The sequence below is a fragment of the Panthera tigris genome, chromosome C2 (genome assembly GCF_018350195.1).
Source record: "Panthera tigris isolate Pti1 chromosome C2, P.tigris_Pti1_mat1.1, whole genome shotgun sequence".
Taxonomy (NCBI): domain Eukaryota; kingdom Metazoa; phylum Chordata; class Mammalia; order Carnivora; family Felidae; genus Panthera; species Panthera tigris.
In genome coordinates, this window is record NC_056668.1 from 86691496 (window position 1) to 86704282 (window position 12787).

General features: G+C 38.9%; 2 protein-coding genes across 2 annotated transcripts in view; one reads left to right on the forward strand and one right to left on the reverse strand.

Moving 5' to 3' along the window:
* Positions 1 to 12787, forward strand: part of GNB4 (G protein subunit beta 4) — a 58501-nt gene that overhangs the window by 42884 nt on the left and 2830 nt on the right. The window contains exons 7-9 of the mRNA XM_042956938.1: positions 134 to 200; positions 346 to 547; positions 9506 to 9722. Coding sequence (XP_042812872.1) covers positions 134 to 200; positions 346 to 547; positions 9506 to 9722 — 486 coding nt within the window. The remainder of the gene's footprint in view (positions 1 to 133; positions 201 to 345; positions 548 to 9505; positions 9723 to 12787) is intronic.
* Positions 3368 to 12787, reverse strand: part of MFN1 (mitofusin 1) — a 50240-nt gene continuing 40820 nt past the window's right edge. The window contains exon 18 of the mRNA XM_042956936.1: positions 3368 to 4147. Coding sequence (XP_042812870.1) covers positions 4093 to 4147 — 55 coding nt within the window. The 3' untranslated portion in view covers positions 3368 to 4092. The remainder of the gene's footprint in view (positions 4148 to 12787) is intronic.

Sequence of the window (12787 nt, forward strand, 5' to 3'; positions counted from 1 at the left end):
AAAAGTAGAACTACAGATTATACTAACACTTGTTGCCCGTGTATTGATTTAAAAAAATCTATAGTATTACTATTTCACATGGTAATTGAGTTAACCACAGCCAACCTAAAATGTGTTGCTTTCATGCTTGTAGGCTACTTGTCTTGCTGTCGATTTTTAGATGACAGCCAAATTGTCACAAGTTCAGGAGATACAACTTGGTAAGTGTGGCCCACAAGAATACTGATTTTGGGGGTTGAGGGTGGTAGTAGGAACTACTTATAAGAATTATAAGTCTTATATAAGTCTTATATCTTATAAGAACAAGATATAATTGTCATTATAATAATTTATTTTTGATTATAGTGCTTTGTGGGACATCGAAACTGCCCAGCAGACCACCACATTCACTGGGCATTCTGGAGATGTGATGAGTCTTTCTCTGAGTCCTGACATGAGGACTTTTGTTTCTGGTGCTTGTGATGCCTCTTCAAAATTATGGGATATTCGAGATGGAATGTGTAGACAGTCTTTCACTGGACATGTGTCAGATATTAATGCTGTCAGTGTAAGTAAATAGAATTTCTAAGGAAAATTTATTGTATATTTAAACTGTTGAAGTCTACAACATGATTTTAACAACAGAAACTCCAAACGGGTAACCACAAGTAGTTTAAGCTCAAATAAGTACCCAGTGCATATGAGAATGAACTAGTCATATGTAGTTACAATTATTCTATGTATGTCAGATGCCAAACTGTATAGATGTGACTAGGATTTCCAAAAGTACTATGATTGCAATTTTTAAAAAATTTTTCTTTCTAAGAGCGAGAGAGCAAGCCAGGGAGGGGCAGAGGAGAGGGAAACAGAATCTGAAGCAGGTTCTGCACTATCAGTGCAAAACGTGACGTGGGGCTCGAACTCACAAACCGTTGAGATCGTGACCTGAGCTGAAGTTGGATGCTTAAGTGACTGAGCCAAGCAGGTGCCCCTCAGGAGTAGAATTTAGTGATTCATTAGTTACATACAATACCCAGTGTGCATCATAACAAGCACCCTCCGTAATTCCCATCACCCATTTAGCTCATCCCCCAACCCACCTACCTTCCAGCTACCTCAGTTTGTTCTCTATAGTTAAGAGTCTCTTATGGTTTGCTTCCCTGTCTTTTTTTTGTTATTTCATTTTTCCTTTCCTTCCCCTCTGTTCATCTATTTTGTCTGTTTTTTTAAATGTTTATTTATTTTTGAGAGAGACAGAGTGTGAGCAGGGGAAGGGCAGAAAGAAAGGGAGACACAGAATCTGAAGCAGGCTCCAGGCTCTGAGCTGTCAGCACAGAGCCCAATGCAGGGCTTGAACTCGTGAACCACAGGATCATGACCTGAGCTGAAGTCAGATGCTTAACTGACTGAGCCACCCAGGTGCCTCCATCTATTTCGTTTCTTAAATTTTACACATGAGTGAAATCATCTGGTATTTGTCTTTCTCTGACTTATTTTGCTTAGCATAATACACTCTAGTTCCACTACGTCATTGCAAATGGTAAGATTTCATTATTTATTTATTTTTTAATGCTTATATATTTATTTAGAACACATGTGCACAACTGGGGAAGGGGCAGAGAGAGGGAGGGAGGGAGGAAGGAAGGAAGGAAGGGAGGGAGGGAGGGAGGGAGGGAGGGAGAGAGAGCAAGAGCGCAAACTGGGGCTGTATTCCCATGAACCATGAGATCATGACCTGAGCCGAAATAAAGAAATCGAGGGTTGGACACTTAACTGACCCAGCTACCCTGGCATCCCAAGATTTCATTCTTTTTTTTTTTTTTTTTTTTTTAACGTTTTTTTTAATTTTAATTTTAATTTTTTATTTTTGAGACAGAGAGAGACAGAGCATGAACAGGGGAGGGTCAGCGAGAGGGAGACACAGAATCTGAAACAGGCTCCAGGCTCTGAGCAGTCAGCACAGAGACCGACGCGGGGCTCGAACCCACGAACCATGAGATCATGACCTGAGCCGAAGTCGGCCGCTTAACCGACTGAGCCACCCAGGCGCCCCTCAAGATTTCATTCTTTTTGATGGCTGAGTAATAACAGCACTCCCATTTCCCCCCGTAGCCTTTGTGCAGTTGTTGTAATTTTACTTTTATATATTTTAAACTCCACAGTACATTGATAACTGCTTTTGCTTTGAAGAGCTGATACTCTTTAAGGGACATTAAAAAAATAAAGTCTTTGTTTACTTACATAGCTACCATTTTCTGTTTTCAGTCTTGTTTATAGATTCAGATTTCCATCTATTTTCCTTCTTGAAGGGCTTCCTTTAACATTTCTTATAGTGTAAATCTGCTAAAGTCCTTTGGCTTCTGTATGCCTAAAATATTTTTGGGGTGCCTGGCTGGCTCAGTCGGAAGAACGTGTGACCTGTGAACCCAGGGTTGTGAGTTTGAGTCCCATGTTGGGTGTGCAGATTAACTTAAAATCGTTAAAACAGTTTTTTGTTTTGTTTTGGGTTTTTTTGCCATCATTTTTTAAAGGTATTTTCATTTTTTTTCTTTTGATACTGTAAAGATGTTATTCCATTGTTTTCCATGTTGGTACTGATATGAAATGTGCTTTCATGTTTATATTTGGTCTCTATACAGTGTGTCCTTTGTTTTTCTCTGGCTGCTTTTAATATTTTCTCTTTTGGTTAAGCAACTTTATTATGATGTATCTTGTGTAATTTTCTTCACATTTCTTGTGTCTGGATCTGTGGGTTACAATTTTCATCAAAATTGGAAAATTTTCAGCCATTATCATTCAAATATATTTTTCGTCTCCTCTCCTTTGGGGGCTCCAAATACATATATATTAACACAGTTGAAGTGTTCCCACAGTTTGCTTATGCTGTGTTACTTTTATTTTTTAGTCGTCTTTTTCGCTGTTTTTCACTCTGGATAGTTTCTGTTGCTAGGTCTTCCAGGTTGCTACTCTTCTGCAGTGTCTAATCTGCCATTAAGCCCATACGGTGTACGTTTTAATCAGACATTGCTTGCATCCTTGTCTGTTAATCTATCATCCATGACATTTTTGGGTTTGTGTCAGCTGAATGATTTTTCTAATTGTGGGTCATAGCTTCTTTTTTGTATGTCTGATTTTCTTTTTTTTTAATTTAATTTTTTTTTAATGTTTACTTATTTTTGAGAGCGAGAGAGACAGAGAGTGAGTGGGGCCGGGGGGGGGGGGCAGAGAGAGAGAAGGAGACATAGAATCTGAAGCAAGCTCCAGGCTCTGAGCTGTCGGCACAGAGCCCAATGTGGGGCTTGAACTTATGTGAGACCATGACCTGATCTGAAGTTGGACACTTAACTGACTGAGCCACCCAGGCACCCCTCCCCCCTTTTAAAATTTCTTTTTAATGTTTATTTTTGAGAGAGAGCATAAGTAGGGGAGGGCATGTCTGATTTTCATTAGATGCCAGCCAGACATTGTAAATTTTACCTTATTGGGTGCTGGATATTTTTTTATTTATATAAATATTGCTTTGTTTTAGGGTATAGTTATTTGGAAATAGTGTGATCCTTTCAGGCCTGACATTTCAGTTTTGTTAGGTGGGACCAGAGCAGCATTTTGTGTATGCTTAAGTTTGCCCCACCAGTGAGGGAAAACCTCTCTCTTCCCAGTGAATTATGAGGTTTTCCCTCTTGCTACAGTTGGACAAGCATCATTCCTGGCCCTGCGTGGGCATCAGTTTCCTGTTATCCTCATGGGTGTCTCCCCTGCTTGAATAGTTTCCTCACACACCTGTGATCAGTTTTCAGCTGAGTACTTGAGAGGCCCCTCATCATCTCCTGACTTTTCTGTCTACCAAGCATTGTCCTCTCTGGTGCTCTGGCCTGTGAACTCTAGCTGCCTTGGACTCCCTGGATTCCTGGCTCTGTCTCCTCAACTCTGGGACATCAGCAGGCTTCATCTGGGTTCCCTTTCCTGGCACCATGACCTGTAAACTTTCTCCAGGCAGGAAGGGGGGTCAGTTATGGAGTTTACCTCATTTGTGTCTTGTCTCTCAGGGACCACTCTTCTTTGTTGACTCATATCCAGTGTCCTTAGAACCATGTTTCATATATGTTGTCCACTTCAATTGCTTTTTTCCAGCATAGGGGTAAATGTGATCAGCATTACTCCATTTTGGCTGAAAGCAGAAGTATAACCAAAAAATAATTTTTTAAGCATAAAGTGAGCTGAAGAAAGAAACCAATTTTGAGGGGCTTGCCAAGTACTTGAAAGTACCAACAACATAGACCCATCCTCTTGAATTTAAAATATCAAAACATAAGGACCAAAAAATCCTAGAAATACTCAAAATGAAAAAGTAGATTACCTAGATACAAAAAAAAAAAAAAAAAATCAGGCTAGCCTCACACTTTTCCCTAATAGACAGTGCCTAAAGGCTTCTGAACAATATCCACTGAATGTTGAGGGAGAAATATTGTGACCCAAGAATTTTAAGTATCAGAGGTCATATTTAATGTAGGGAGAAAAATTCCAGTAAATATGACATAGGATAAGAATTAAGACCAAATATGAATAACTCAGGGCAATACATATGTATGGTTGCCACTATTAAAAGATAACAGAGTAAGTCAAACTCTGTGTTTACAAGAGCTACATCTAAAACAAAATGGCCCAGGATGGCTAACAGTAAAGATGAAAAAGTGGGCACACCTTAAACTAAAAGAAATGTTAGTAATATTACTATATTTCTATTAAACAAAATAAAATTGAAACAAAAGTTAAAGAAGTTTTATGTTAATAAGAGATGGTCTGTAGGGAACCCATAACACTGAAATGCCCGTAAAGCCAAAACCATTAGAAATGAAGGGAGAAATGAACCCAAAACACCATTGTGTAAGAGAGTTTCGTATACAACTTGGAGGTATTGATATCCTAGGTAGTCAAGAAAAAAACCCTAAGGATTAAATAATACAGTTTAATAATGTTGACTGAATACACTTACTGCACTCTGCACCATACGGATAACCATTCACATAGTAGGCCACAAAAGAAAGAATAAATCTGAGGTTGAATAGCTCAGGACTTCGGAAAAAGGAAAACAGTTCACACCAGGAGGGTGAGAGGAAGGAGCTGGTAAAGAGAAAAGCAGAAATACAGATTGAAGTGAGAGCCTTTACCTGAACCAACAGGCTCTCCATGATCTACCCTCTGCCCCTTACCTGCAATCCATCCAGCCCTGGAGCAGCTGCACCTGTCACATCTGCAAAGTTCTGAAAGACATTCTTTCCCTTCAGTTTAGTGTAGACTTACTCTGTGGCAGAACCTCACTGGAAGGACAAGGAGCTATTTGTATGTAGTCTCTACTTACCCCGCTTAGTCTGACCGTGTTGCTCACTCAATACACACTGTTGTGTTTATTTATTACAGTGCACTACTTCAGGACCCAGTGGAATTTTATACACAGCATATTACTTTTCTAAAATCTGGAAAACAACTGTCCCAAGGGGTTTATATCAGCCTGTTAGGTAGGGCTTGTGGGCCTATGATCACCCATTACCCATGCTGCCTACCTCTTCCTGCGATCTGCCCAGTCCTCACTCTGCCTCGGTCACGCTGGCCTCCTTGCCCCCCATCCCCACATTTCCCCCATGGGGGCTGTCCCCTTCACTGCTTCCCCCCTCCCTCAGTCTTCCCAGCAGAAGCCCATTGTTCACCTCCTACGGGGCAAGGGGAGGTGTATTTACTAATTACTTCTCAGTAAGGCCTTCCCTGGACACTCTAAGCTTTTGCCCATGCTCCCTTTCCCTTTTTCTCCTTTATTTTTTTTCTCCTTAGTACTTATCTAACATGCTTGTTTTTTTTACTTTTTGTGTTCATAGTATGCTTCACAAGAATATAAGCTCCACGGAGACAGATTTTTGTCCGTTTTGTTGACTTCTGTATATCACCTGACTAGCACTCAGAACAGTAGGTGCTCAATGAATATTTGAATGAACATTTAGAAAATTTCAAAAATAGAAAACTATTAGAAAATTTTAAAATTCAATAATCTAAGACTTTGCTCCCGAAATCTCTGGTAAACTTAAGAGGAAAAGGATAAAAATTGCAGATATACAAAATGAAGATACTATAGTAAAGGTTATATTACTCACAGATAAAAGATTTTGTTTTATTTAAAAAAATTTTTAAAGACTTTGAAAATCTTAAAATATATACTGTATAACTTATGGTCATTCTAAATAGTTTTCCAAAAACTGTCTCAATAAGTCAAAACTTGAATAGCTTGATAATTTTCTTTAACAAAAAAAATAGCTTTAAAAAAACTTACAGACCCATGTATGTTTTAGGCAAATAATTCATACTTCATTTGAAGGAACAGAAAATTTGAGCACTATTAAATCTGTTCCTAAACACAGAAAAAGGGTCAAAGTTTCCCAGTTTATTGTGTCAGACAAACTAGCATAACCCTTACACCAAAACACAAGAGCAGGTACCCCTTAAAACTAGATAAAACCATCTTAGGAGAAATTATAGCAAATCAAATCCAACAATGTGTCAAAATAAGAAAAATATTAAATAAAAATTAGTTATAAGAATGATTTAATGGGGCGCCTGGGTGGCTCAGTCGACTTTGGCTCAGGTCCTGATCTCACAGTCCGTGAGTTCAAGCCCTGTGTCGGGCTCTGTGCTGACCTCTCAGCATGGAGTCTGCTTCAGATTCTGTGTCTCCCTCTCTCTCTGCCCCTCCCCTCCCCTGCTCATGCTCTGTCTCTCTGTGTCTCAAAAATAAATTAAAAAACATTAAAAAAATTAAAAAAAAAAGAATGATTTATCGTTAGGAAATATATTAATAAAAATTTCCATATCAGTTTGTCAGTATTCTGGATACTGAAAGCTGGCTGATAAAAAGCAAACACCCATTATTTGTTTTTGTTTTTTTTAAAGTTTATTTATTTTGAAAGTGGGGGAGAGGCAGAGAGAGAGGGAGAGAGAGAATCCCAGGCAGGTCTGCACTGTCAGTGCAGAGCCCAGTCAGTGCAGGGCTTGATTTCAGGAGCCTTGAGACCATGACCTGAGCCAAGGCCAAAGTCTGATGCTTAACCGACTGAGCCACCCAAGGTGCCGCCAAACACCCATTCTTAAAAAACAAAGAATTCAGTACCAGAAAGCTCTTCTCTGCCATTTAAAAACAAACAACCCCCACCACAAAACCCAACTTAAATGAACTGCCAACATCACACACACTTTTGAGTGTATATTAAATCTGCCAGATGCATTTAAATCTATATATTTCCTGTCGTTCTAAAGGCTATCTTACCTAAGGGCTAATTTCCTGTAGTTCTGAGAGCAGTTAAAACTAGTTCATTGTATTGGTAGAGTGAGCATATATCATCCAAACTGGGAAATGTGAAGTTTTCAGTGTGAAAAAGTGCAGTTATTAATTTTGCCAGGGAGAAAGGCATAAACAGAGACTGTCCTGTGCAAAATGGGATGACTGGTCATCCTGAGTCTTGAACATAGAATGTTGGCATGCTGTGGCCCCCAAACACGGAGCCAAAAGGGTCATCTTGATTGGGTGTTCTCCACTAGGCATCCTTTAGTGCAGGCCCTATAGCTTCTGTTTTGGTCTGTAGTAGAGAACAGGGTTGAATCCATACATGCTGATAAATGTATGCAAATGGCATTGCTGAACTTCCAGCAAAGGAACAACACAGAGGATCTTGCTAGCTGGTAGAATGGAAGGAAGTGGTCAAAACCATTAGCCTCTAGCAGTAAGGGTTTGGTGAAGTGTTTCACATTACTGTTAAAATACAAGTACTTGATTTCTGAGAACCTGTTAACCTGTTACCACTCCCTTCCTCCACCATCATCTGGGAGTGTGGGGGTTTTTACATTCCATATTCGTGGGGCACCTGACTGGCTCATTTGGAGCATGTGACTCTTGATCTTGGGGTTGTGAGTTTGAGCGCCCCATGTTGGGTGTAGAAATTACTTAAAATCTTAAAAAAATAATAAAGTAAGGGCCACCTGAGTGGCTCGGTCAGTTAAGCATCAGACTCTTGATTTCAGCTTAGATTGTGATCTCATGGTTTGTAAAATAGAGCCCTGTGTTGGGGTCCTCACTGACAGCACAGAGCCTGCTTGTGGTTCCTTCTCTCTCTCTGCCCCTCCACTGCTCACTCACTCAAAAATAAACATTTAAAAAGTAAATAAAATTCCCTATTACTGAATGAGAAGACTGCATATTGTAAACCAATTATTTATTCCTCAAACTAATTTTTAGGCTTAATACAAATTTCAGTTTAAACCCAAGTGGATTTTTTTTGAGATGAGTCAGAGGAATATGAAGAAAAGAAATTTGATCAAATATCTGTGAAATTCAGGCGGGGGGAGGGGGGAAGGAGAAAATAAAATGATTTGAATCAGAGTAATATGAGTATTTTGCCATACCAGATAGAAAAATTTATTAAGTTATGATTAAAAAAAACCATGTGGTGTAAGTACAAGAAAGACAGAACTAATGTTTTTGTGTATATAAGAGTTTAGTGAATTAAAGGTGTAACAACAAAATCAGTAAAATTATTTAGTCAATAGCTGGACAATTGCCTGACTATTAAGAAAATTAAGTTAGATCCTTATACTGAATGCTGTACATCAAATTCCAGATGGATAAAAATTAAGATGTGAAAAGAAATTATTTTTAAAAATTAGAAAAAAAATAATTGAATATCAGGTAATAATCCTGACAAAGGACTTTATTCATAAAAATAATGGAAATCTCAAAAGGAAAGATGAACTTGACTACATAAAAATGAATATTGCTAAAAAAACATTGCTTTATATTTTAAAAAAACTATAAAAAAACTGTAAAATGTTTGCAAAAAACAAAATTTATATTCATCTCATTCCTTCAAGTACTAACAGCATAGTTAAAATAAGCAAAGATCATGAAAAGTCAGTTCATGAAAGTAATACAGATGACCAACAGGTATATGAAAAAAGCCTTTGTATAAAAAAAAACAAAAAACAAAACAAAAAAAAACGTTGAGTAGTGCCGGTTTCTGAGAAAAAGGGATTTACAAACTAATAATGCATAGCTTTCTAACTAGCTTAACTTTATGCCTAGCCTAGCTGGGATGATTTATGTTCTTTGCTGTAAAATGTTTCCTATTTATTTCTCATAATGGGATTTTGGAATGTTTAAGAGTACACATACATAAATTCTACAAATAGTAATGTTCGATTTAAATCTTTTAATAAGCCATATGCAGGAGGAACAGAGCCAGCATTTACTGAATACTTGCTATGTGCTAAACCATGTACCTTGCATGTTAGTTCATTCAATCCTAACCAACACTCTGAAACCAAGGCCCAAAGTGTTTAAGAATTTTCAGGGCCCAATAGCTTTTCACCTGGTAAGAAGCCAAGTTGGAATTCAAATCTAGGTCTGTTTTACCCAGAGTCTGTCATCCCACCATAGCACGTGGTTTTTGTGAACTTTTACAGAATAAATGTTTGTTCCTTTTCTTTCTAGTTTTTCCCAAATGGATATGCCTTTGCCACTGGCTCTGATGATGCCACTTGCCGGCTTTTCGACCTCCGTGCAGACCAAGAATTACTGCTGTATTCTCATGACAATATTATCTGTGGAATCACCTCTGTAGCTTTCTCAAAAAGTGGGCGCCTGCTGTTAGCTGGTTATGATGACTTCAATTGTAACGTATGGGACACGCTAAAAGGAGATCGTGCAGGTTAGTAAAGAAGTCCACAGTAGGTTTTGATTTTGTTAGGAAACGAGGTTCCTATCAGTTGTCGAGGCCTGGACTCTCCTTAGAGCTGTGGGGAATGATGACCTGGCAGTTCTCATTCATGGTCCTTGTCCTGTGAGTGCGTTTCCAGCCCATAAACCATATTTACATTCCTGTTTTCTGAAGAGTAACATCTAGTTCTATAGTAGCTTCTTGTTTGGTGAGTTTTGCTCTAAAGAGAAATAGTGACTATAATTCAGCGTGGTGTTTTCCAAATTACAGTTTCTTCTAACCTAACAGGAAACTAACTGCTCTGAATCATCTTCCTTCTGAGCAGATCCTGTCTGGGACACAACCTAGATCTGTACTCTCCTCCCTTAGCCCCATGCTCTGAGTTCTCCCCTGCAGCTTCCAGAATATTAGTGAAAGTATCAAGTCCTCCTAGGGACTGTCATTAATAACTTACACAGAGTGGTATTATGTATATTTTTAGAATCAAAATTATGCTATGGAACCAAATAAGTACATGGTTTGTTCCCAAAACAGCAGCCCTCTGGACCTCAAGCCACATTTTCTGTTCCCAAAGGTAGCTCCTAAGTATTCATTTCCATATCTTTAAATAACATGCCTGTATCGCTTTTATTTGATGTGTGTGTGCGCACACACATGTGCACCCTCCAGTGTGGATTATTTAGTATATAGAGCAGTGGGAGGAGTGATGTTAAGGCTGAACTCTCAACAGCGAATAGCTATAAGGCTATTTTCTTAAAATATTTATTTGTTGAGAGAGCAGGGGAGGGGCAGAGAGAGAATCCCAAACAGCCTCCACACTGTTGGTTGTGGAGCCCGATGCAGGGCCTGATCTACTGAACCATGAGATCATGACCTGAGCTGAAACCAAGAGTCTGACACTTAACTGACTGAGCCACCTAGGCCCCCCAAATGCTTAGAAGTTTTTGTTTGTTTTAAAGCTGAAGTCTTTTTTTCTTTTAATTTTTTTTTAATGTTTATTTATTTTTAAGAGAGAGAGACAGCGTGAGCAGTTGGAGGGCAGAGAGAGAGAGGGAGACCCAGAATCCGAAGCAGGCTCCAGGCTCTGGGCTGTCAGCACAGAGCCCAGTGTGGGGCTCGAACTCACAAATGGTGAGATCATGACCTGAGCTGAAGTCGGACGCCTAAGTGAGCCACCCAGGTGGCCCTAAATGCTTAGAAGTTTAAAAACAACAATTCCATTGGGTCATGATTTTTTTTTTTTTAAATTTCATGGCATGCTCTGTTGAGGGTTCAGCTTTAACATTGCTCCTCCCACCACAGCCACATCCTTCCCATCATTCAGTGTTTACCTGATTAGGACTTTTTAAACAGTACCTATTGCAGAGCAATATACTCTTGGTGTATATTAGGTTACGTTAATTTTTTGGCTTATATTCTTAGCTTTGATATACTTATTAATCATCAAACTTTTTGCTGGTTTTTAAAAAAAATTTTTTTTAATGTTTATTTACTTTTGAGAGAAAGACGGAGGTGTGAGCAGGGGAGGGGCAGAGAGAGGGAGACACCAAATCCGAAGCAGGCTCCAGGCTCCGAGCTGGCATCACAGAGCCTGATGTGGGGCTCGAACTCCCAGACCACGAGATCATGTCCTGAGCTGAAGTTAGACGCTCAACCGACTGAGCCACCCAGCTGCCCCAACTTTTTGCTGGTTTTAATAGATCTTGGAGTAGATCCATTTTCTTCTCGTTAAGAGATCATCTCTCTCTCTTTCTATCAAATAAGTCTCTAGGTTTATGCCCTGGTACAAGATGATCAGTCATCTGACTCAGAGTAGAGACCTGTGATGTCCGATTCCTGAACACTTTCTCATGTAGTCTTAGTTTATTTCCCCATCGTTGCCCCTTTCTGTTTCCAGAGATGGCTGGTTCCACTAGCATGTAACCCTTGTAGAGGTTCCATAGTGTGAATTGATATCTCGGCATACCACAGCATTTGCTTTGAACTCAGCATTTTGTTTGGGGTCCACTAACACAGTACTACCATGTAGCGTATAGTTTTGTTACCACTGCCAGCTCGGTCCTGTCCTTGTGGGTTTGTATTCTTACCTTTAAACTCCTATACAGTTGTTGAGACTTCCGAGGGAGTAGGGGCAATGTTAACATTCCCGTGAATAACTTTCTACATAACGACCTTTCCTAAGAGATGGCAGAAAAGTTCACAGTTTCACATTCTGCCTGTAGAAATTTGGAGATACTCTTGTCCAAAGCCAATTACTTTTTCAAGAGGTATTAGGTGTTTTGCCTGGGTTGGATCAGTATCCATAACAAAATTTAAAATCTGTTTTCCATGTTTTAGCCTATATTTGAGTTTGAGTGTTGCTTTGCTTACAGCTGCTTGGTTTCAAGTGGGCTCAACTGTATACTTTCACAGTAAAATTGAATGGTGACTTGTGAATTGCTAATTCATTTTTCTTTCCAACGTGACTTGGACTATTTAGTCACTGTTCGTTTTTTGTAATTTTAACCTATAATTGTAAATTTGCCCATTGCTAAACATTGCCATACTGGAAGTACTACAGAGAATATTAGGAGTTAAGAAAGGATGAACTTCTGTTCTTGAAGTTGGGTGAAAATGATAACGCTTCATTGTACAGAGATCCTGCAGACTCAAACACAGTACAGTAAAGAAAAAATCTTGAATTTGATATATTCCAATTTTTTTCTACATCTTCACATTTCTCATTTTCCTCCCAATTATTTGGGAATAGCCCATGTGGTGATGTGAATAGCAGATAAATTTAACTGTATTTATTCAAATGAATTTAACTTTAATAGACAAAACTAAAACTAGATGTGTTGGTTTCACGAAGTTACAACCAAATATTGCAGTGTTTGCTGTTTAACAACGAAAATATATAAACTGTGTTGGTATTTTTGGAAGTGGTAATGTCAGGCAATTTCATTCTTACATTTCCCACACCCCGTCCTTTTTTTTTTTTTTTTTTTTTTTTTGAGGGGCGGGGGAGAGACTCTAAAGCAGTCTCCATGCCCAGCACAGATATCAAGGGTTTAACT